At 40.7% G+C, this 24133-nt stretch overlaps 2 protein-coding genes across 2 annotated transcripts; one reads left to right on the top strand and one right to left on the bottom strand.

Annotated features, from left to right (window-relative positions):
• Positions 1-250: 250 nt before the first annotated feature.
• On the bottom strand, positions 251-14035 carry slc34a2a (solute carrier family 34 member 2a). The gene is made up of 13 exons (XM_028589087.1): positions 14012-14035; positions 12683-12704; positions 12412-12522; positions 9858-9986; positions 9195-9338; positions 8894-9005; positions 8299-8491; positions 6913-7008; positions 6704-6824; positions 2002-2169; positions 1788-1904; positions 1340-1464; positions 251-808 (listed from the first exon to the last, which is right to left on the bottom strand). The coding sequence occupies exons 1-13, from the start codon at positions 14033-14035 to the stop codon at positions 251-253; spliced, it is 1920 nt and encodes a 639-aa protein (XP_028444888.1).
• A 3182-nt stretch (positions 14036-17217) lies between these two features.
• LOC114566361 (OCIA domain-containing protein 1) lies at positions 17218-24020 on the top strand. Its single transcript, XM_028594758.1, has 8 exons — positions 17218-17417; positions 17615-17699; positions 17817-17870; positions 17970-18017; positions 18565-18694; positions 18780-18952; positions 23516-23665; positions 23803-24020. The coding sequence occupies exons 1-8, from the start codon at positions 17364-17366 to the stop codon at positions 23838-23840; spliced, it is 732 nt and encodes a 243-aa protein (XP_028450559.1). The 5' UTR covers positions 17218-17363; the 3' UTR covers positions 23841-24020.
• Positions 24021-24133: the final 113 nt, after the last annotated feature.

Here is a 24133-nt window from a genome sequence, read left to right on the forward strand (position 1 = left end):
TATAACAAACAAAACAAAAAAGAATATTGCAAGCCATCTCAGTTAACACCATGCAGCTGAAAGACCAACACTTTCCTGCATGTGCATATTGTTGATACGCAGACAGTTTTAATTCTATATAACCATTTCCCACTAAAGTAATAGCATAAATATTACAAACATTTAAGAGTTTTGCATAAATGTGTTTTGTCCTTGTGCATGACTTTGCATCATACACAAATAGTCACACACATAATATGTATACAAAATCTCAAAGCTGGGTCATCTTCAGAATCTTAGGCTCTAAATTTATCTCATTTTCCACCTCCTTCTCTGCACTCATTGCAGGGTTATCATACACCTCTGTGTTGTTATTTCCCACTGGTTCTTTATTGCTGGGTTCTTGATCATCAGCAGAAATTTGGCAGCATTTGCAGCAGCAACAGCATTTGGTGGTAATCACACCAATCACTTTGTCCCAGGGAGCCAGGGAGTGGGCCCACAGCGGGAGGAAGTCCCAGGATCGCAGTGCTGCAGGCAGACACCCAGGTTTCCGTTTCTGCAGTATGTTGATCACTATGATGATGATCAATATGACAACGAGAGGTGCACCCACGCCTACCAGTACCTGCCAGCCGGCCAGTGACAGGCTGAAGATGAAGAGCGGTAAAACGAAGAAGAAAAAGATTATGTAGATGGCAGCAAACCAGCGGTAAGAGGCGGTGATGTTCCCCAGGCTTTTCGCCAGCCGGATAGGGATGCGGGTGCAGGGGAATGGATACCACAGAATAATGCCAGAGATGTTGAACAGGAAGTGCACAAGGGCAATCTGGAAACAACATCAACAAACTTTATTGATATGCTTCAGTCATTATTTTTCTCCTTATAAACTATTACAAAAAAATTTCTATTACACACTTTTTTATTTAATAAAACATTTTGGTAACACTTTTTTTTACAAGTCTGTAATTTCCTAATAATTTCCTTTAAAGTTTCATGGAAAGAACTATGTAGTATGTAGGCCTATGCTATGCTATATTTGGTACTGGATAAGTATAGGTAAAATAGAAACAGTATTTAATTGATACGCATCCAACTATTTATTCATTTATTTCATTTTCAGGCCAGCTGAAGACGTACAAAAAGGTATATCTTCCAAGAGTCCAACATTTTCCAATACATTTCCTAAGGGCAAATATGTTTAGAATGATATTTACAAAATTATAAATTTGGAAAAGAACAGCCTTCCTCCCCCTAATAGTTCTCATATCCCAACAATAAAATTCATATGAAACCTTAAAAAGTCTATCTGGTCATTCTACATGTGTGCAAGTTTTTTTTTTTTTTGTGAATTACTAACCTGTAGAGAATCACCCAGTGTGTCTCCAGGACTCGCCATAGCAGCCAGGATGGCTGTGGTGGTTGTGCCAATATTTGAACCCAGAGACAACGGGTATGCTCTTTCTATGCTGATGACACCAATACCTATTCAAACAAATGAGATGTTTACCATCACTACCATCACTTCCTCTCTGTTTTACCAGGAAATTAGTTGCATTTATCAGCTTTAAAAAAACAAGCAAGTAAAGTGTGTGTGCTCCCTAGATCCCTCTCCACTGTTTTCAACCTATCATTGTTAAAGATACAGTGTTTGTTTGTGTTTGTGTTTTACTGCCTAACATGTCACAGAGAGAGAAGAATAAGATAAAGAAACTTTAAGAAAAGCAGGTTTTTGGTACAAAATGGTACATAGATTTTAAAATGAATGAAATGGATGGATAGAAGGATGGATGAATGATTGACCTCACCAACAAGTGGAGTAATAGCAGAAGTGAAAACCGAACTGCTCTGCACAATGAAGGTCATTCCAGCTCCAACTAAAATGGCAATGTAACCTGTGACCCAGCCAAATGGAAAAGGGAAATCTGCACACACAAACAAGACATACAACATTTGTGTACTAACCAACACAATCACATTCAATTAATTGCACTTGAGTATACAATGTGCAGTGCTGCTTACCAGTGTTAAGGATCTTCTTGATGACTGTAGCCACCTGTCCCTTCAGCATGGAGTTGAGCAGCTTGACGATCAGGATCAGGCAGGAGCAGAGCACCAGCAGAGAAAGAGCCAGCAGGATCAGACCCACTGCCAGGTCAGGCAGATTCACATTAACAAAAAGATGCTTACCTGTGGACACACACACACACACACATTAAAGTTCTGTAGAAATGACACAATATGGATACATATTATTTCTACAATTTCTGCCCACATGGGTGCAGAAGATCTCCACAACAACTTTAAAAACACACATTCAATATAGTATCACTTACTAAAGTTGTTCTATTTCGTATAGGCTTCGCCCTCTAAGAAGTCACTATTGGGTTAATCCCGTCGTGAAGATTTATTTTGTGCCCTTGTGCCCTGCACAGGGCCTCTATTACGTCCGCAGTTACTATATATCACAGTTGCGCGACCATAGTACTGCTCCCCATTTTTCTTCAGCAACAAGCAGTTTGAAGACTTTGAAGAACAGCGGTTTTTGATCTCGACCTGTGTGAATGCCGAGTAGCACTCCCCTCTCCCAGGAGATGGATGTCAGTCCCGCCACGGCGGCAGAGCTTGGCCTCCATTCCGCTTCCGATGGCAACCTTTTTTCAGCCGACGGAAGCCCACATCGCCATCTCCCCGAAACCAGGTCCATGCTCGCTTCACTGATTGCACGTACCGCCTAGGTGACCACGGCGCTGAACAATACCGCTTTGCTAGCATGACCGCTAGCTCTGCTGTCTCCGCCATGACCGCTAAGCTTTGGCTGTTCCTCGCTAATGCTGGGGAAGTCACGAGCTGTAGGTAGTGGAGGGGATGCGGTAACACACCTCCTAGAGAGCGGCGCATCAGACACAGCGGCGACCCCGTGATGTCGGCTCAAGGAGACGGCACCCCACGGGTCTGCGCCTCTGCAAGCCCCATCTCCAGTTCCACCTATCCGCGGCGCAGCCATGAGGCCCGGCAGGCAGCACCCACCTGGTCCAATCCACTCGCCGGTCCGCTAATGGCGGCGGCCATGGATTACAAATATGATGTTCGTCAATTTAAAAGAAATTTTTTCAGCCGAAGAAAGTCTAAGTTAGCTGTAGGTTTGTCATATGACCACTTAGTTTTGTCGAAACCGCTCAGTGAACTACATCTCTTGTCTTACACAATTTACGTCACCTAGCTTGTTGCTCAACTTGATAGCTAGCAAGCTTAGCTTTGTTCCACAACACATGTAACGTTATCTTACCTGATGTGTTTTATCCAGTTAAGTGTTTTCAGCAGATAAGCAAAAGAACAAGCGCGATCCTCTGCTCATTTGAGTATTGTTTCTTCGGTTGAAAAATTATCTTTAAAATTGATGAACATCATATTTATAATCCATGGCTCAATTCAAACGGGATCAAAAAATAATCATTATCTCTCCATTGACTCTCGTTCATATTTTTTCGAAAGATAGGTCCCGTTGGCCGGAAGTAGAAGGGCATGACTTCAGCTCTCTGTTCCTGTTACTTTGTCACACCGGAAAAGACGGGCGGATTGAGACCCTTCTCGACCTGCCTCAATTCAACCGGTGTATTATGAAGCACCCATTCCACATGCTGACGACTGGACTCGTGTTGGAATGTGTGTGATACCACAAACGGGTCACTTCTGTGGATCTGAGAGAGGCGTACTTCCACATCACTATTGTCCCCAAAACACAGGAAATTCCTGCGCTACTCCTTCCAAGGAGATCTTTTCCTGTACAACCGGCTGCCATTCGACTACTCATTAGCCCCCCCTAAAGTCCTTTTTTATTTGGACGATTTTATCATTATGGCTCCTTCCCAGGAGAGGGCTGCGCTCCACACAATGGAGGTCGTGCAGCACCTACAGACACTGGGCTTTGGCATAAACTGTCAAAAAAGCTCGCTGGTCCCCTCACAAACAATAATTTATCTGGGCGTGGACATAGACTCAACCACTATGAGAGTCAGTTGTCAGTGCCCAGGAAGGACGCACTGAACTCTCTGCTGTCATGCATCACGCTACACAACACAGTGTCGGCTCTGTCTGTGATGCATCTCCTGGGCAGAATGTCTGCGAGTCACGTGGTGGTTCCCCTGGCTCAAGGTCAAGGAGTCTTTATTATCCCAGAGGGGCAATTCGTTGTGTAGCAATAGAATGCAACATAAACAACACATACAAACAACAGACAGTATCAATAGAGGACACAAATAAATACATACTACACAGTAGTCCACATCTCACATTGAATTATTAACAAAGCCTATAGCAGCAGGAACAAAAGAGTTTTTGTGTCTGTTTGTCCTGCATTTAGGCAGACAGAATCTGCAGCCAGACGGCAACGACATAAAGTAGCTGTTCAGGGGGTGGCTTATATCAGCCAGGACTGACTGGGCCTTCTTCATGGTCTTTGTCTCATATAGTGATTTTAAGTCAGTCAGAGAGTTGTGGGAAATTTTGCCACACACTTTAGTTATGTATTGCAGCCTGTTTTTGTTTTTAAAAATGAGGGACCCAAACCAGCTCACGAAGGCAAAAGAAAGAATAGTTTCAATAAAACAACAATAAAACATCCTCATAAAGGTCTTGTCAACATTAAAATTGCGAAATTTACAATAAAAAAACATGCATTAGTGTGATTTTTTACAGACAGCGTCAACTTGAGGCTCGAAGGTGAGTTTGTCATCTATTTTAATACCGAGGTATTTGTATTGCTTCACTACTTCGACAGCTTGATTGTTAATAAGGGTGGGAGAGAGGGTGGGGGAATTCTTCCTAAAGTTGATCAGCATTTCTTTAGTTTTTGCTGCGTTAATGTTCATAAAAGATGACTTGCACCACTCTGTAAAATCATTTAAGGTAGCACCATACTCAGGGTCGTCGTGTGTCAGCAGCGACACTATTACCGAGTTGTCAGCGAACTTAATGATATGACGCCTGGTGTGCTGGCTTTGGCATGCCATCCTCCACATGAAGAAAATTCAGAGATGGTTCTGTCGAATGCACCTGGACCCTACACGCCACAAGTGGCGGATGCTGACCATCCCTCGTTCCCTACAGTCGGACCTGGCATATTGGGGAACTTCCGGACCCTTTCATCCGGGGTTCCCCTGGGTAGAGCAACGTCACATGTAACAGTGTACACAGACGCCTCACCGGCTGGGGAGGCATGTGCGAATCACAGGTGGTGAGAGTGGGAAGGAGATGGCCAGTTTTTCTCCTTCCCCACATAAACTACCTGGAGCTGTCCACGGTGCTGAAAGTGTTAAAGCACTTCACCCAAGTGGTAGCAGGGAGACAACTGTGGGCCCACAGACACCTTTTTTCTCTCAGAGCGGTTTGAACCGGGCGGCAGACATAATGTTGAGGGGGGGGGGGGGGCTCTCACAACGAGTGGAAATTGAATCCCACTATTGTCCAGATGCTGTGGAGCAGGTTCAGGAGAGCGACAGTGGGTCTGTTTGCCTCACGCCATTTCCCACCAACCTTGGCCCAGAGCCCTCCTATACACTTTCCCCCCAGTCCCTCTGATTCTTCGCCTCCTGGCTCGCATCCAAGAGGAGAACCTGTTGGCCATTCTGGTGGCACCGGAGCGCACAAACGCATCCTGGTTCCTGACTCTGGTTCAACTACTGCCGGGGTCCCCTTGGCAACTGCCGTGGCATGGGGACATCCATGGCCCTTTTTAGGGGGATGGCAGTGGCTGACATCTGCGCAGCAGCCTCCTGGGCATCCCCGTGCCCATTCATCTGCTTTTATCAGCTAGATATGTCCGAGTCCTCCATGACTCACTTGGTCCGATCCACAATCGACAGCAAATGAGGCACTGTTGATGTGTTTTTGCTGCTGTCCCCATCCCTCCTGCACTTGGGTGGCTGTGAGGAATGCGAGTGTTCTGCAGTTATTAGTCATGATCAGACATGGGCCTTACAATCAGTATTAGGCCAATGCATAATCATGACAGGTTTTTATCAAAATAATATATTATTTGATACATTAAACTGGTGCAGTGCGAATAGGAAGTGCAATTATTCTATGTTCTGCTTGTGGACCTTGTGTCGCAGGTGGCATTGACTACATCAGCTTCGCCCTTGACCCAATAGCAACAGCTCTTAGAGGACGAAGCCTATACGAAATAGAACGATAGTTACGTATTGTAACTCCAGATTCTATGAGTATAGGCATAGCCCTCCAAGATTCAGGCCACCTGCTTCACCAACCTTGGCTGAAGAAAAATGCTGATGTTGGGAGCAGTTCTTTGGTGATATACAGTAACTGGAGACATAATAAAGGCCCCGTGCCGGGCAAAAGGGCATGAAAGAAATCTTCACGACTGCGCATGCGCGAAGGGATTAACCCAATAGCGACAGCTCTTAGAGGGCTACGCTTAAACCTATAGTTATGGTTGATGTTTTGCTAAACTCACTTTTTTGTTTTGCTAAAACCAGCTGTCTTCTGCTGTTGGAAATGGGGTCAATACATGTGCAACATGTAAAACCTGAAACATTTAACTAAAACAAACTCAAGGGGGATGTTACCGTAACTGCTCAGTTAGTTAAAACACTTTTGCCATGCCATGTGAAATGAGGCCATGTATATTATGGTGAGATTTACTAAATGTACAAATTACGGTTCTTGAATTCACAAAAAAGTATAAATATTGTGAAAGTCTTACATTTCTGGACATTGTACATTTCAGAAATGTTCTTCAGTGTGAAGGTGTAGTTGCCATCGAACCAGCAGAGAGATGGAGATGTGCAGTTCTCTGGACCAGGAACTGTGACGTTCATTAAGGTCTGAAACAGTGGCAGTTTGACAATAAAGATTTTGATTTTCTGGATGTTTTCAAATATTTGATACGTAGCTGACATGTTTTGTTCTTACTGAGTTGGTGAAGGTTTGGCACCATTTCAGGATGAGACTCTTATTCCTGGCTTCTGGGTCTCCTGTGGCAATCCCACTAATGACAGACTGATCCAACTAAGTTGGAGGGAAAGAGAACCACATCAAAGATAATATTGTTATATAATGGCATCTATCTCTCTGATACTCATGGTGATTTCTTTGGTGAGAGTAAAAACAACACAATTCCAAACAAACAGGTTTAATACTGCTTCATGGTTCACATTTCTACCAATGTATTGTTTAAGCTAAAGCTAATGTGGAAGTTCAGCAGTGGTCCATATAGATAACACTAACAATTTCACAGTAGCTTCTGTATCAGCCCAACTACCGTTACAGTATGTTCACTATCTGTCTTGAGCTCAGGGACAAAATAAAGAGCGTAACAGTTTACAATCAGTTAACCACACAGTTAGTGCTGCTAAAAGACACCTATCTACCCAGAGGTGGTCATTTCATACACATGCTGGTGATGAATTGATCGACATTCATTGTTGGTGACAGGTTCAACAGACTTAACCCTAAATCTAAATGACTACTGGCATAGCCAAACGATTTGTACTTGCTGGACATTAGTTTCTCAAACTCCAGCTTTCATTTTGTCTTTGATCCAGTGCAATGTTTTCTTCCACCAACGAATGGCTAAAATGGGCATAACAGTAATTTCTTTACAGATGGGTAAAATGTGCATTTAACACAGCAATCCATGAAGCAGTTCTTCTACATTGTGTTAATTTAGAATGTTGTTCTGATCTTTTGCAAAAACCTATATATAATATGATTTGCATCTTGCATCTTTAATCTGCAAGTGAAAGGTTAGATGTTTGATCTGGGCATTAGATGAGATCTATCCAGATTTTACCAACTGAGGCTCCTTACAACAAAATTACCACTTATTGAAATTCACTCTGGATTGTAGTGTGTCAAGCTAAATTTCAAAATTATTATGGTGTGAAAGTCTCATCAAATTATGTTAGAGGTGCCCTGTGGAGTTTTCCTATGAGCAAACAAAAGTAATTTCCTTCCTCATAAAACAACTGCAAAGCTTTTTTTCACATTTTAAATTTCCCATCTAATTGCTAGCAGTTCTTCCTCCCTGCCTTTGATGACGCATTGCTGTGTTTCTTGACACGTTACCACCACCAACTGTCACAGAATAATGTGATATATATATATATATATATATATATATATATATATATATATATATATATATATATATATATCAGTATAATCAAAATAGAACATTGCTCCTAGAGCTAAAAAAAAAACTCCACAGGGTAGCTAAAATGTCTGAATAACAAACATTTTCTTCATATTTGATAAATAAAGGTAGTACAAGTAACATAACCAGAAATACAATTTTACCTGTATAATTGACTCAGTGAGAATATCAGTGATCACATTTAACAGGTCCGGGGCCTCTCCATTCTCAATTTTGAAGGAGTCAATGATGAGCTTGGTGACCACATACAAATAACCAGTGGCGACCTCCAGAGGCAGCAGCACCAGCACAGAGAGCCAGTTGAAGAAGTCGTGCACAGTGGCCCCTGCAAAAGCCCTGGGTACATTGTGAGAGGAAGTTATGCAAAGTAAAATGACCTTTGATCTCGCTAATGGGAGCTACATATTATTGCTGTCCTGGAATAAGTAATCTAGTCAGTAAGCAGGTTAACTATTTATATAGTAATAGCAATTTACACATTTGGTGATTTTGTTATTTTTCAGAGAAACGTGAGTGTCATAAATCATGAATGAATGTTAAATATGGACTATTTGTCATTTTTAAATAAAGGAAAGGATTGTATTTTGTATATTAGACTGAAGATGTAATGGGTTGTAAATGTGTGTTTTCTTAGCTCATCAAAAGCTGGCATTTTGGATATGCTGTACATGTTTTCCACAGACTGCAATTAAAGTTGTGTTGCTTAAAGAGAAAGGAAGTCAAATATAAAATGATTACCTGCGAAAGGTGCTGCGGTCACCAGCCTGCGTCATGGCGACTAGTGTGTTGGTGACAGAGGTGCCGATGTTGGTGCCCATGATGATAGGAACAGCCAGCTGGACCGTTAGCACTGCCAAAGCAAAACAGGTCATCTTTATCATCAGTCGTCCTCCACACCTCCAACATCAATATCATTCATGCATTCTATGCATGGATGTTTATTTGTGTGTGTGTGTGTGTGTGTGTGTGTGTGTGTGTGTGTGTGTGTGTGTGTGTGTGTGTATGTGTGTGTCCAGAATGTGTGAATGCTCGTACTCACATCCAGAGGACACCATGCTGACAACTATGGAGGAGGAAGTGGATGAGCTCTGGACCAGCAGAGTGACCAGAACACCAATGACCAGACCAGCCAGAGGGTTGGACAGAATTGTGTTGTCCTGAAAGATGTCACCTGCTGCTTTACCTGGGCAAGGTGAGCAGAATGTGCATATTCAAAAAAAAACATTTCTCCCTTCAAACAAGTATTTGTGGAGAGTGATAAAATATAAATAATGATACCACTGTGCTTTTTTATGTGTAGTGTAAGACAAAGCAGCTACATATTAATACTGTTATAGGCATTTACATTAGAAAAATCACATTCATGAATAATACAATGAATGATGGCTAAATTCAATTTAGCTGCTTCAGTGTCAGGGTCCTGGTATGGTGGATGTTGGCTCACTGTCAAACTGTCATGACTTACTGGGGCATTTGAATAGAACAAAATAAAAACCTATGGCGTTATATTAGTTCCAAATGTCGAGAGCTCATTTGGTACTAATATAACGCCATAAAAGCCATTGTTAATGTTATTTAAAAACTACTTTTCCTCTTATGACAAGACAAATGCCTGCTGCAAAAAAGGCCATTAGCATGCATGTGAGTTTATGGGTCGTTATTACACCTGAACGTGGCTTCAGACAAGTGTTACTGTGTTTACCTCCAACAAGCTGGAAAGCGGAGCTGAGGATGTCAAGAGAGCAGATGAACATGTAGAGGAAACCCAGCAGCAGGATGAACTTCCCCACTGACACCAGCACTCTTAACACTTTCCCCTTGGTATCCAGAGCTGGAATAGAGACAATGCATGAATGGGATTAAACACAGAATAAAAAAGGGAAAAGATTATTTTCTTTAAAGATTTATCCAGTGTTTCCTTTAGGGTCCTTTTTCACAACAGACCTTTTCATTTGTCAAAGCAGGAAAAACACAGGTGTGATTAATACCATAAACAATGTCTCTGTTATTACGCATATTAATCAGTGAGCCAGCATGAAAAGTAGACCCTGGAACTGGTAAAGCTAAATGGAGCGCAGCCCTTATTATTATTAGTAATCACATCTGTTGTTTTTCTGCTATGACATATCAAAATATCTGCTGTGAAAAAAGCCTATTTCACAGCCTGCAGATTTGAGAGTCAAAAGAAACATTCTCTGCCTACAGTATGTTGGCACATACTCAGCTGGCTGTCTGGCAACTGTCTTTATCACATCCATTACTATTTATAACCTCAATGCTTTCTAAATAACCAGATCAATTACACTGATTTGTTGTCCGTCTAATAAAACAATGATGTCTTGGGAGTTAAGCAAACTGGAGTGCTTTTGAAAAGTATTAACTGCCTTTGGAAGTTTAGATGTTTTATTGTTAAACAACATCAAAATTAGATTAGATTAAATGTGGCTTTTTAAATACTTTTTAATGTCAAAGGGAAAACTTAAATCTACAAAGTTATTTGAATTAAAGCTGTGGTAGGCAATTTATTTTTGGTGGCGTTGGGCAAAGATTCCATAATAACCTTTCAGCATTATGTAATTTAAGTAGTCTATATCCACAACGTTCCACTTCTGGGATTGGTCCGTTGCAGCCGGAAATTCCGCCGGAAGTCACTCTTTATGGCCGAATGTCCAGTACTTTCCGCTTTCTTTGTGTTGGCATTTTAAACTCCGGTGGTTTTATGAGGACTATGGTTAACTGCTCCTCAGATCTCTGCAGGGTGAATCCAGACATCTGTCGAATTGAGTTTTCTGTTGCACGACTAAAACAACCTTTGAACGTACACATGTTCCACCAAAACAAGTTCCTTCCCGAGGCTATTTTGCAGCAGCACCAAGGCTCCGTGTGGTGCCAAGACGATTGTGATTGGTTTAAAGACATGCCAATAAACGAGAGCACGTTTTTCTTCCATCCCAGGAATTCTGTGTGGACTAGCCAGACCCTCCTCCGCAGCGCTGTGAAGGAAGGTCTGGCATTGCAAGACTATAATTTCAGTGATCTGAGAGAAAACTAGACTTCTGCATCTCTTATTGACTCTGTTTTCAGGCTGTAGATAATTTATCCCGTGATGGGAGACTTTTGTACGGTTGCCGACAGGGGCAAACGCACTGCATCTTAATGGAACACACGCAAATAGACAAAACACAAGCAAATTAAGAAAACATCTTCATTAATTTGACAACACATGCGCAGCATTTAGTAAACGCGCTGCAAATACACACAACACAACCACATACACAAACGCCCTGCAAATACCGGAGCAAAAAGAAAAACACACAAACTCCAAAAACAGAAACAACGCATAAAGAAAAGCACACAATCCCCGAAAACAAACGCAAAAAAAAAACTGCTGCATCCGGATTATACAACGGAAGTTCTCCAGGCCTCTAGGGGGAACAGCTTGATTTTCAACCCTTCTGACAGAGAGAGAGAGAGAGAGAGAGAGAGAGAGAGGGGGGGGGGGGCTCTGTAAATATTAAGTTAATGTTTGAGATATGTTTTCTCTCGTTTGATAGGTGTGTCTCTAGTTTATTGGCTCAGGTCACAGGTGATACTTAATCAGCAGAGACGTGTCTGTAAACTCGTGGTAATAAAAAGGCAGAGCGCTCTCTCCCCGTGGGGTCGAAAATCAAACTGTCAAATTTATGAAGATGTTTCATTAAGTTGTAGTGCGTTTGCCCGTGTCGGCCACCGTACTTTTGCCAATCACATGTCATTTCAGAGAGAGAGATAGATCGTTCCTATTGGCTGTCTGTGTGACAGAAAGGAGAGAGGGAGAGCTGCAGGAAGACGTCTCATTCTGCTTCAAATTCTGGCATATAAAATACATGTTTGCATAGGTATGCAATTCTGCAAAAAAAAAATTCAATTAAATCTACTATGTCTTGCTGTTTTTATATGTTAAAAAATATAAACTTCCAATATGTGTGAATACTTTATAGGCACGGTAAGAAGGAGTTACTCCAGACTTGTTATACTATATACTGTGAATGTATTAATATGTACAGCTATGCACTTGTTTATTTGACTGCACAAAAACAGTGGACTTGAAAGATACTGTGTGGTAATGTTACATAACAATGTTATGTGGGCATGTAAATGTATTACTTACTGACCATGTATATCCAATCAGACGTACACACGTATTCCTTTAAAAATACAAGGATATGACAACACTGTACTTGTCCTTGTAATAATGTTGCATTACAAGTCTTCACCTGACCATGGGACCCCTGTGTCCTTCAGCTCTGGCATGTCCCATGGGTCTGCAGCCTCCTGCTCCTCCTCAATCAGAGTCACCGTCGAGTGTGCGTGGCTTGCTTTGTCCTCTAAGACAGACAAAATCTCTGAATACATTTACTGTCCTTTTTTGTACAACTATATACATTGCATGTAACCGTGTTTATCAATACCCTTATGTTGCATTTCATAGGCTACGAAAAATACCTTTGCTCTTTTTTCCATGGCTATTATTGTGGTCTTCCTTACCATTGTTTTGAGCAGCCATTGGCTAAAAACAAAGAAAAAGGAAAACAGTATGTAAGGATTTAATTCCAAAATGCTATATATTTATTGTGAAAATGCTTCTTAAATTGTATTTGTCACCAAGAAAACCAAGAGATAGCAGTTAAATCAAATTTTAAATCAAAACGTTTTTCACATACATAATGATGGTGGTTGGCATCATATCATGTCATAACTTTGACAGAAATCAATTGTATTAATCCCTTGTTAACTGTTGGTCAAGTCTGTCTAAGTATGTGCCACCAAAATCACCATTACAGTTTGACTGTCAGGACATAAGGTTCAGAAATATCACACATAGGCATGCACGCACACACACAAACGCACACGCACACACACACACACACACACACACACACACACACACACACACACACACACACACACCAGGATATTGATCTTATCATCACATGGTCGAGCTGCAGTCAAATTCCATTCACAGTATGACACAGAAAGAAAGTTACCAGCTAAATCAATAATAAAAAAGTGTTACACTTTGAATGAGATATGTCTTATCAGTTTATTATTTTAATTCAATTAAATTTTATTTATAGTATCAAATCATAACATAGGTTATCTCAAGACACTTTACAGATAGAGTAGGTCTAGACCACACTCTATAATTTACAAAGCCCCAACAATTCCAACAATTACAGTAATTCCCGTGTAATGTATTCATTAAATACTTTTACAATTATCCTATATATAAATGTAGTGCTATTATATCATATTATTCTCTTTTCTGTATAATTTACTAAAGCCCTGCGTTCTATACTTACTTATGTCTATAATAGTATTACTACATAATTTGTATTGAACATTAATTTTGTTTCAGTAGTCCACAGGCAATCGTTCCCAAGCTAAATCTTACAGTATTGTGTTGTCCGGGCACACAGTCTGCTTACAAGCTCATCTATTTTCTACATTTGTAGAATATATACTTTAAGCATTAAAAATGACATTTTACATCAAATACCATAGGCTACCTTTTAACCTTTTTTATGTTACTATACTAGTCCTGCTGGTTGCTGTCACCTATGTGTATGTTGATGGTGACATTTCCAGAATTCTCTTTGAATAAGTGTCTTGCTCAAAATGTCTTTGTGACAATATTAAAAAGTAAAATTGGAGTGCTGTCCTATTTAGTAAACAATGTTACAAATCTTACATGTTAGTACAGTGAAGTAAAAACAATGACATTGGTAATTAACTAAACTAAATAAATAATTAATATTCCAAAGTTTTCAGCAGTAATAAAGCATTCAGATCAATAAAAGCCATGCTTGACCTTACCTGTGGCAGGCGTAGTGTGTCCATGCTTCCTGTGTCTGCGCTGAGCTCACCTGGGCTTCAGGTTTAGAAGTGCTTCATCCACGCAGGTGGAGTGAAAGATTGGGGGAGGTGGGGGCGGGGGGTCCTTGGAGGGCAGAGGGGAGTGTGATGTGCAGTGTTCACATCACCAGGGACACTTCCGTCTCATAGATAAGATGAACACACCTTTCAAACCTTGATTAGTCTTACCTGACACTGTTGTAATCTCTATAAATTGTGTTGCAATCCAACTCACATCGTTCCTGATAGTGATAGGTCTTGAGTTGGTGGTGTCTGCACCTGCTGTTGTTAACCTGTATACATTTCCTAAATACCTCACTGCCTGAGATTCATATAAGGTTCTTTGGTTTGTTTGTCTGTTTTGCAAATGTGTCCATTCATTCAAAATAGAAATTCCTGTATTGCCTTAACAAAAGTTCTTCACATGCCTCAGTGATGATAGCTCCAGCCAGTGGATCCATTGGAGAGGAGTAGTGAGATAGAATGGCTCCTGTGGCAAAGGTTTATCCCACGAACAGATTGACCACATGGGGGTTGGGGGGTTGCCGGATGTGCACTACAGAGTTTGTCTATGTGGCTATGTTCTATTTTTGGCACACAATAAGAATCTATTGATTCTCTTAATACAGCTACCCATTGTTCAACATCAATGACCTGATCCTGATGCATTGAATTTCCATGAAAGTTGTGACCTGACAATATTATGTGAGGTAACATCCTCTTCAACAACTTCTATCTCTTTTTATCTCAGCGGTGCACACACTTACTGTCACCACCACTGCACTTTTATATCTGAATGCACAAATGCCCTTTGGTAATTTGCACCCATGGCCCAAGATTACACACCAGAGGCGTACTTGAGTGGCCCAAGTACCCATCTGGTTAGCTCAGTTCAGGTGACCCCATAGTGACCCAACTGATCGTCACAGGTGCCCCTCTCCAGCCCAATGCAGTTAAGAAACCATGTGATCGGCCCTGATGATTAAACTGCTCCCCAGGTGCTGCTGTGATCAGCACAAGTGCCCTGCCATTCTGGTGTGACCTTAGGACTAAAATGAACCATAAGCCTCCTGTATCACGCACAACAGCACAGATCAAATGAGTTTTGCTCTGGCGCTTCCTAGCATGTTAAGTTTCCAGCAGTCTATATCCTTGACGTTCCACTTCTAGGATTGCTCCGGTGCCACAGGAAATTCTGCCGGATGCTTGTATTTTTAGTTTCCATCCAATTTCTTTGTGTTGGAATTTTAAACTCCAGTGGATTTTGAGGACTATGTTAACTGCTCCTCAGATCTCTGCATGGTAAATTGAGACAGCTAGCTAGACTATCTGTCCAATCTGAGTTTTCTCTTGCACAACTATGTTGCAGCGGCTCTGTGCGGAGCTTAGCGCCCCCCATGACGATTGTGATTGGTTTAAAGAAATGCCAATAAACCAGAGCACGTTTTTCTCCCATCCCGGAATGCAATGTGGACTAGCCAGACCCTCCTCCGACCACAGCATGTGGATGGTCTGGCAAAGCGAGACTATGTTGCCAGTAAAACTGAATGAATGATAACTGGGACAACAAAGGAAAAGAATACACCTCTATTTTTAGTTTTATCAATACATGTTAGCCTATTGATTCTTATCCAGTCATTCTTCTCCCCTCTGTCTCTTCCTCACTAGACCTGCTCTGGATAAAAATGTGTACTCTAGCTTTACCAAGTTTTCAGTACTAGCATCAAAGATTTTTTATTTACTTTATGCAGTCACATATAAGAGGCAATCAAAGTCTTCTCACTGATGTAAAGTAAATCACACGTTACAGCAGCACAGCAACAGGCTATGAAGTAAGAAAATTGATATTTAATGAAATTATTCATGAAGGGAAACACTGGAGTTGACTTAATTGATGTCAGCATGACTGAGAAGCAGTCAGCAGTTTGGCAGTTAAATCAGAACATTTATTTACAGAAGGCAGATTCAGGTTCTTTGCTTGTGTGTGTGTGTGTGTGTGTGTGTGTGTGTGTGTGTGTGTGTGTGTGTGTGTGTGTGTGTGTGTGTGTGTGTGTGTGTGTGTGGTTTTAACTCAGCAACAAGAGAACAGATTATCAACAATAGATCAAAAGAACATAAATTGTGTGTATTAAGGACAATAAAACATTACAGAAGGAAATCAACTCACAGGACACACACATCATGGTTGAGGTGGAAAAGAAGGATCAAAAGTAGGAGGGCAGTTTATATATGTACTGTATATGCAATAATAATATTAATGCTGCTTTCAAACTTTTTTGTAATGTCATATTTAAATGTTAAAATAACACTGTAGCATTTGTATTTATTTATTTTATTTTTTAACTTTTTGTTTTTAGTTAAAGCAGTTTTTAAGAGCCAGTGGAACAAAATTTCGTTCATATGTGCACTCTGTATGTACAGTTGAATGACAATAAAAATCTATCCATCTATCTATGCAGGACTTTTACTGTAACAATTTACTTGTTTATTTAATTAAAGAAAGTGAATTTGATGAAATTAAAAAGCTATTTAAATGATATACATTACAATACAACAGACTATATATAAGTGAACTGTGTAAATAATTTTACAAAAGAAGTCCAGTTCTGCAACTCCGGCAGCCGTGATGTGTGTAGGTGTATAAAAGTGAATACACAATTACAATATACATAATAATATATCTATCTATATATAAGTGTTATATATAATATATATAGTTTTTGTAATGCACACACAATATACGGTAACAATGCTATCAAATAATAAAACTGGAAAAGAATACTACCATAATATAGCATATTATATGAAAATACAATAACAAAAATTAGACTAGTAGAATAGTATTATTATATAATGATAAAACTAATATAATGCAATTTAATATAGTGTTAGGTTAGTATACGTTACTACGACTAATACTACTACTACTCTGTATTGTCATGTACCATAAAGTCAATTATTACATTATTATGCTATTATTTTAACAACCACTAGAGGGCGTACGTAGATGGAAATTAACTTTCAAAATAAAAGACCCATTTAAAATTTTGATTGACTAACTTATGTACTCTTTTAGGATTTGGTACACTAGTAAAACAATAATGTATGATTACTTTTTTAAATAATTTCCCCAGTGTATTGTTATAAAAGCACTATTGTCGCATCAGCTAACCTTTAAAATTTTACTTCCGGGTTATGTCACTGCTATAATGACATTGTGCCCGACAGTAAAGAAGTCAGACCGCCGAGTGGCTTACAGATTGTTATTTTATAAGCTTTAAAAGTTTAAATTAGCACTGACATTGCTGTCAACATGACGTCCACCACTACAGGTTTTACAGAGGAGCGGCAGCAGAGAGGAGCACAGGTAAACACGCATTATCAAACTGGATGCTAACGTGTTAGCTGGCTAGCGTGAACTCTGGATGAACTGCAGATAATAGTGTTGTCTGCTGTTTAAATGTCATTAGTTTTTCTGTAGAGTAGGACTGTCTAACTGCTGTCTAACTGCTAACTAACTAACTTGAAGTTAACGCTGGTGTTTGTGCGTGTGTTAATCTGCAGGCTCCAGTGGGCATGGAGTACATCCCCACAGAAGAGGAGAGGAGGGTGTTTAGAGAGTGCAACCAGGAGAGTTTTTGGTACAGGTGTAAGTTTCTGTCTTTCACATATAGGACAGAGTCGTGATTTTATGTTGTATAAAAACCACAGCTAAAATATGTATGCCCTCAGTATTGAGTCTGACACCAACATGCTTCCTTCACAGCTGTGCCCTTCTCTGTGGTCAGTGTGGCTATCACTCAAGCCCTAGTTGCCAAAGGTAATACTATGCATAATGTACAGGAATCAGCAACACAACTGTGAAATACATATAATGACATCTTTAACTTAACATCAACCTCGTTCTGTTTATTTGCAGGGATTCTGTCTGCATCTCCAAGATTTGGTTCTCTACCCAAAGTGGCCTGTAAGTTCATGGATGTTTAATGTAGGAGATGACACATTCAGTTGCCTCATATTAACAAGTGGACTAAATATTAGAAACATCTCTCTCTATAATGCAATAACGTTCAATAACAACAAAAAACGACAGCCTATAAGAAGACTATGACGCTGAATCAACAGTTCAGTTGACAACAGCTCTCGTAAAAAATGTAACGTTATAATTATTATCAAGGTATTGTATTTGATTAGATGTAGCTAATAAACTGGCAGATTAGTGTGATATAAGACTAGGCATTCTCTTAAAGGCTGCATTACAGTTAAGTGATGCAAACTTCTGAACCTAATTTGCCAGTCTAGGTGTGTGAACAGTCAATCCCTATACCTGTTTAGCTACAGTTTCATATTCACATCACTAACAATACTTTTTTCAGGGATCAACTACCCCTAGTTGAAATTAAATATTATATGAAAGAGCAAATAGTCATGGGCAAGCTATTGTCTCACAGTCGCTTCAGGGGGTATTAAATGTAAAAATAAATTGATATCTTTGAGTGCGTTTGTCTCTGCAGTTGCTGGCTTTTGTGGCTACCTGGCAGGGAAAATGTCGTACATGAAAACGTGCCAGGAGAAGTTCAAGAGGTTGGAGAACTCCCCTCTGGGAGAGGCCCTCAGACAGAGGACAGGACTGCCTCCACAATCGTGAGTACCTCACACACTTGATTGTGATACTATATGTTTTCATCCACCAACTACTCCTTGACTATTTTTCTATTCTCCACCCAAGTTCCAAGGCTCCTCAGTCTGAGCTGAGTGACCCAGACTCCCCGACATTTGACACCATGTTCCAGACAGCAGAAGCCCCCGGCCAGACACCCACCAACACCAGAGAACAAGGATTTGGCTACAATTCAGAGTCACCCGTGCCAATGGGCAAAGCAGATGACTTCAGCGCTCCAGGTACCACAGAGAGCTACTGTATACATTTTTCAAATACAATTTAATAATGGCCATCTTTCAATGTAATAATGACCATCAAGCAGTGTCTCAGGACTAGGGTTGGGAACCCGGTACTTTTACCGGTACCGACCGAATCAAGTTGGTACTACTGAGTATTGGTTCACGTAAAATCAAACGGTGCCAAATTTCGGTACTTGAGAGCGCGTAAGCGCAAGCTTACAGTGGGGGAAATAAGTATTTGACCCCTTGCTGATTTTGCAGGTTTGCCCACTTACAAAGAATGCAAAAATCTACAATTTTAATCATATGTACATTCTAACAGTGAAAGACAGAATCCCAAAGAAAATTCCAGAAAATCACATCATATGAATTTATTAAAATTGATAACCATCTGATGAGGAAAAACAAGTATTTGACCCCCTGGACAAACAGCAAATATTCTGGCTCCTACAAGCCAGTTAGTCTTTCTTTAAGACACAGCCCCAATCCAAACCAATTATCTACATCAAATACACCTGCCTCCCCTCGTTACCTGTATAAAAAACACCTGTCAACACCCAAACAACCAGCATCCAACATCACCACCATGGGCAAGACCAAAGAGCTTTCTACGGACATCATGGACAAGATTGTTGATCTGCACAAGGCTGGGATGGGCTACAAGAGAATCGGAAAGCAACTTGAGAGAAAAGATCAACTGTCGGTGCAGTTATCAGGAAATGGAAGAAGCACCACACCACCGCCAACCTCCCTCGGTCTGGGCCTCCACACAAGATCTTGCCTCGTGGGGTGTCCCTGATCATGCGAACGGTGAGGAATCATCCCAAAACCACAAGGGGGGAACTGATGAATCAACTGAAGGCAGCTGGGACCACAGTTACAAAAAGAAACGGTTGGTAACACACTACACCGTCATGGATTGAAATCCTGCAGCGCACGCAAGGTCCCCCTGCTCAAGAAGAAACATGTACAGGCCCGCATGAAGTTTCGCCATTCACCACCTGGACGACTCAGAAGAGGCTGGAAGAAGGTGATGTGGTCAGATGAGACCAAAATAGAACTTTTGGCCTCAACTCAACTCGTCGTGTTTGGAGGGCAAAGAACACCGAGTACAACCCAAAGAACACCATCCCCACCGTCAAGCATGGTGGTGGCAACATCATGCTTTGGGGGTGCTTTTCAGCCAAGGGGACGGGACAACTCCATCGTATTGAGGGGAGGATGGACGGGGCCATGTATCGTGGAATTCTGGACCGACATCTCCTTCCCTCAGTGAGAGAGCTGAAGATGGGTCGAGGATGGGTGTTTCAGCACGACGACGACCCTAAGCACACCGCCAAAGCAACAAAAGAGTGGCTGAAGAAGAAGCACATCAAGGTTCTGGAGTGGCCTAGCCAGTCTCCAGACCTGAATCCGATTGAAAATCTTTGGAGGGAGCATAAAATTCGAGTTGCCAGGCGACAACCTCGGAACCTGAATGATTTGGAGGCTGTCTGCAGGGAGGAGTGAGCCAACATCCCTGCCGAAATGTGCACAAACCTTGTCACCAACTATAAAAAACGTTTGACATCTGTGCTGGCCAATAATGGCTTTTCTACAAAATATTAACATGCTGTTTGTCCAGGGGGTCAAATACTTGTTTTTCCTCATCAGATGGTTATCAATTTTAATAAATTCATATGATGTGATTTTCTGGAATTTTCTTTGGGATTCTGTCTTTCACTGTTAGAATGTACATATGATTAAAATTGTAGATTTTTGCATTCTTTGTAAGTGGGCAAACCTGCAAAATCAGCAAGGGGTCAAATACTTATTTCCCCCACTGTATCTGTCCTCTCTGCATGTTGACAGAGAGCAGAGGTCCCACACACACACACGCTAGGGCTGGGCGATATGGATCAAAAGTCATATCCCGATATATTTTGGCTGAATATCGATATACGATATATATCCCGATATTTTTTCCGCAAAGTGAGAGCAAATGTTCAGTCAAAGCCAAAATCAAATATGACATGTCACATGTAGTTTCATAGAAACAGTTGCAAAATCAAATAAATAATAAACCGGTTTCTTCACCTGGTTCATGATTAAATGCTCAGCTGTTCAAATAACAATAAAATGTAAACCTAAATACTGTATAACAGGAGTACCTTTTTTGAAATCAAAGCTCCATATTTGTGATTCGTTCCAAAGGTCAATTAAGCTTTTGATATTAATATAATCTACTTTGTTCAAAATGTAATGCCTCATGCCTGTAAGCCTAGGTTTATAGTCCCATTCTTCCACTTGATACTGCTTCCACTTAAGTAAACTAAAAGATGAACTATCGACTACAAAACAAAGAAACTAATTAATGTGTTAATACAAAGAATATTTATTATGATCGGTTCACAGATCTGAGTCCAAACGGAAACTTCACCCTTCTGAACTAAGAGTTTCTGCTTCAAGGTGAAGTTTAAAACAGACTGAAATGTCCAGGCTCATTCCTCCACTATTTATTTCTGTATGTATTTATGCGTTACGTGTCATTTTAACGGGCACTGAGCTCCAGATCCTGCAGCCGCAGACGGTCTCTGCTGCCCCGCTGTAGCTTCTCTCCGTCCGCCTGCCGCCGGCAAACTTAGTGGAACTTTCCGCCCGATATCGACATACAGGTCGTCCTGGACTACGTGTAAGATCCTACCGATCACCACTCTGTCTTTGGCTGGTCCGATCTGGATCAGCGGGGACCGGCGCAGCAGCGAGGCAAAGCTGTGTTTTTCCCGGGGGAAGAGACGCTGCGGCCGGCCACGGAGCTCTCCGCCTCCCGCTGCCGCCGGAGCTCAGGTTGCTGGTCGAAGGCGGCATACATAATCATAAAACACATTGTCACCTGTTAAATGTTATTCATTGCCGTTTGTTCTTTTCATTTCCTCTATCGAACATAATTAAGCAGTACAAAAGTCCGGCATCTTTAGCGTTGATCTGAATGCTTCGGACCCCTGTTCCAAGATGGCGGCGGTTTTGACGTATATTTAGAACCTCAAGGCGACATCTGTGTATATATCTATGGGAGCAATGATCACATTTGAACTATATCGATATATGCGATATGGTCTAATTCCATATCTCATTTAAAAATATATCGATATATTTTTTATATCGATATATCGCCCAGCCCTAACACACGCGTGCGCAGATGTGCAGACGGAGCAAACTACGTCAGCTGTGCAGTTTTGTTGAAGTCACAGAGAGTCACGGCGATGCCGATTTAAAGTGGTTTCAAGTGTGGTTACAGTTTTTAAAAACTTCACGCAGACACCTTTCACTGTGATATGATATTAATTGAGAGCCGAAAGCAGTCGCGGTGCTGTTGACGTTACACTTCCTATGAGACGAGCAGGCACAACGGTGGTTTCAGAGCCCTGGGGACTGACTGACAGGCTGAGGTTTGAAGGCAAGGCAACTTTATGTCTACAGCACCTTTCAGCAACAAGGCATTTCAAAGTGCTTTACATAAAACATTAAAAAACAATTAAAAATGATGAAAATAAAACAGGCTAAAAAAGAATAATATACAAGTTTAATAATTATTCAATTTAATAGGTTGTAGGGATGGGTTTGGGAGGAGAGAGGGAGGGGTTTTATTTTTATTTAATTTCTGTCAGTGTAAAATATTCTGAATAAATAACAGAATGTTCTAAGTAAATAGGATAAATAGGTTTGGAATTATTTTCACAACTGAAATAATTTTTTTTGTAACAGACAGTAGGAAAGTACCAAAAAAAGTACCGTTGGGTGATAAAAGCTTAGCCTTTGCTAGTTATAAAGCTTTCATATGGCAAACAATGGGGCAAAAATGAAACAATTCAACAATATATTGTTGTTGTTTTTTCTCAAGCCGATAGCAATATTTTGCTATTGGCTATTTTTCAACTCAAACTGAACAATACAGATACTGATATTTGTATATAAATCTTCAAATTCAGGCACACAACAGATTTTGCTTTTAATACACTGTGTGTACTGTTGATAAAGGTAAATATTGTATACTGTCCCAGTTCTGCAGTCGAATATTGGCAGTAGAATTAATATTGGACTATATCTGTAATTCTTTTTTAAAGATGTTTGCCAAAGTCAATACTATGGCAGTGTGTAGATACATCTCTTAATATTGCACTCAACCAAAGACAAAAAGAGAGCTGTGTGCAGCTATGTTGAAACCTTCTTACCAGTGCTGAAAAAAAGACGCTGAATTAATCATATGAAAGATCATTATGATGGATTTGGCTATGCAACTCTTTTTTTGATGCAACAATTATGATGCATGCAAAGACAAAATATGAGCAGAATGTGCTCCGTCACAGAGGAAAGACATAACTGAGTTGCATGTTTAATTGTATTAAGTCAAAAGATGATTCATGCTTACTGTGGTTGCCTGAAATAAGCTCATTCTGGTGCTTTACCATTTCACCAAATCTGTCCTATCATGGAATTTGCTACAAGTTCTCCTATGTCAGTAAGTAACTTTTCTGTCAACGTTATAACCCTCTTTGCCCCTTTCCTTGTCCCCACCACCTTCAGTGGAAGATGAAGAGCCCAGGAGGAAGGCCATCCTCTATGAGGACCTGAGGCTCAAGAACCGAGAGAACTACGAAGTCACACTCACTCAGAAGGCCGAGACACTGCTCAAAACATCACCTGAGAAGGAGCCAGGCAGACCCAAGAAAGACGGTAAGCTTCTAGTGCAGAGATATGTGAAACACTTGCTGGGTTAGGACAAGTCGAGGGGTTGATATTAGAGTACATCAGTTTGCCTTTAAATGAATGAAAAAAATAATGAAAGACTGACTTTCTCTCTTATGTTACAGTGAAGAAGAACATCTATGGAGATGCCTGGGAGGAGTGAGTCCTTACTTGAAATAAAGATTTAATCCGTACGCTGGCATCCCTGATGCTGTGGCCATTTTGTTGCAGTGTGACTCAGGTGTCATTGAGTTGTACGGTTTCTGATATACATGTCTTTGAAAAAAGTCAATTAAACCAAAGTACCTGAGGAATAAAACTCTCTCTCTATGCTTTGACATTATTTGGAATATACTGTGCTCATTTTACATCTTCACTCTCACATTTAATAACTAAAGGAAAAATAATATTGACGCTACATTTTACTGCTATTAGAGCACAACTTAAATGCACGCA

This window comes from Perca flavescens, chromosome 2 (genome assembly GCF_004354835.1).
Source record: "Perca flavescens isolate YP-PL-M2 chromosome 2, PFLA_1.0, whole genome shotgun sequence".
Taxonomy (NCBI): Eukaryota; Metazoa; Chordata; class Actinopteri; order Perciformes; family Percidae; genus Perca; species Perca flavescens.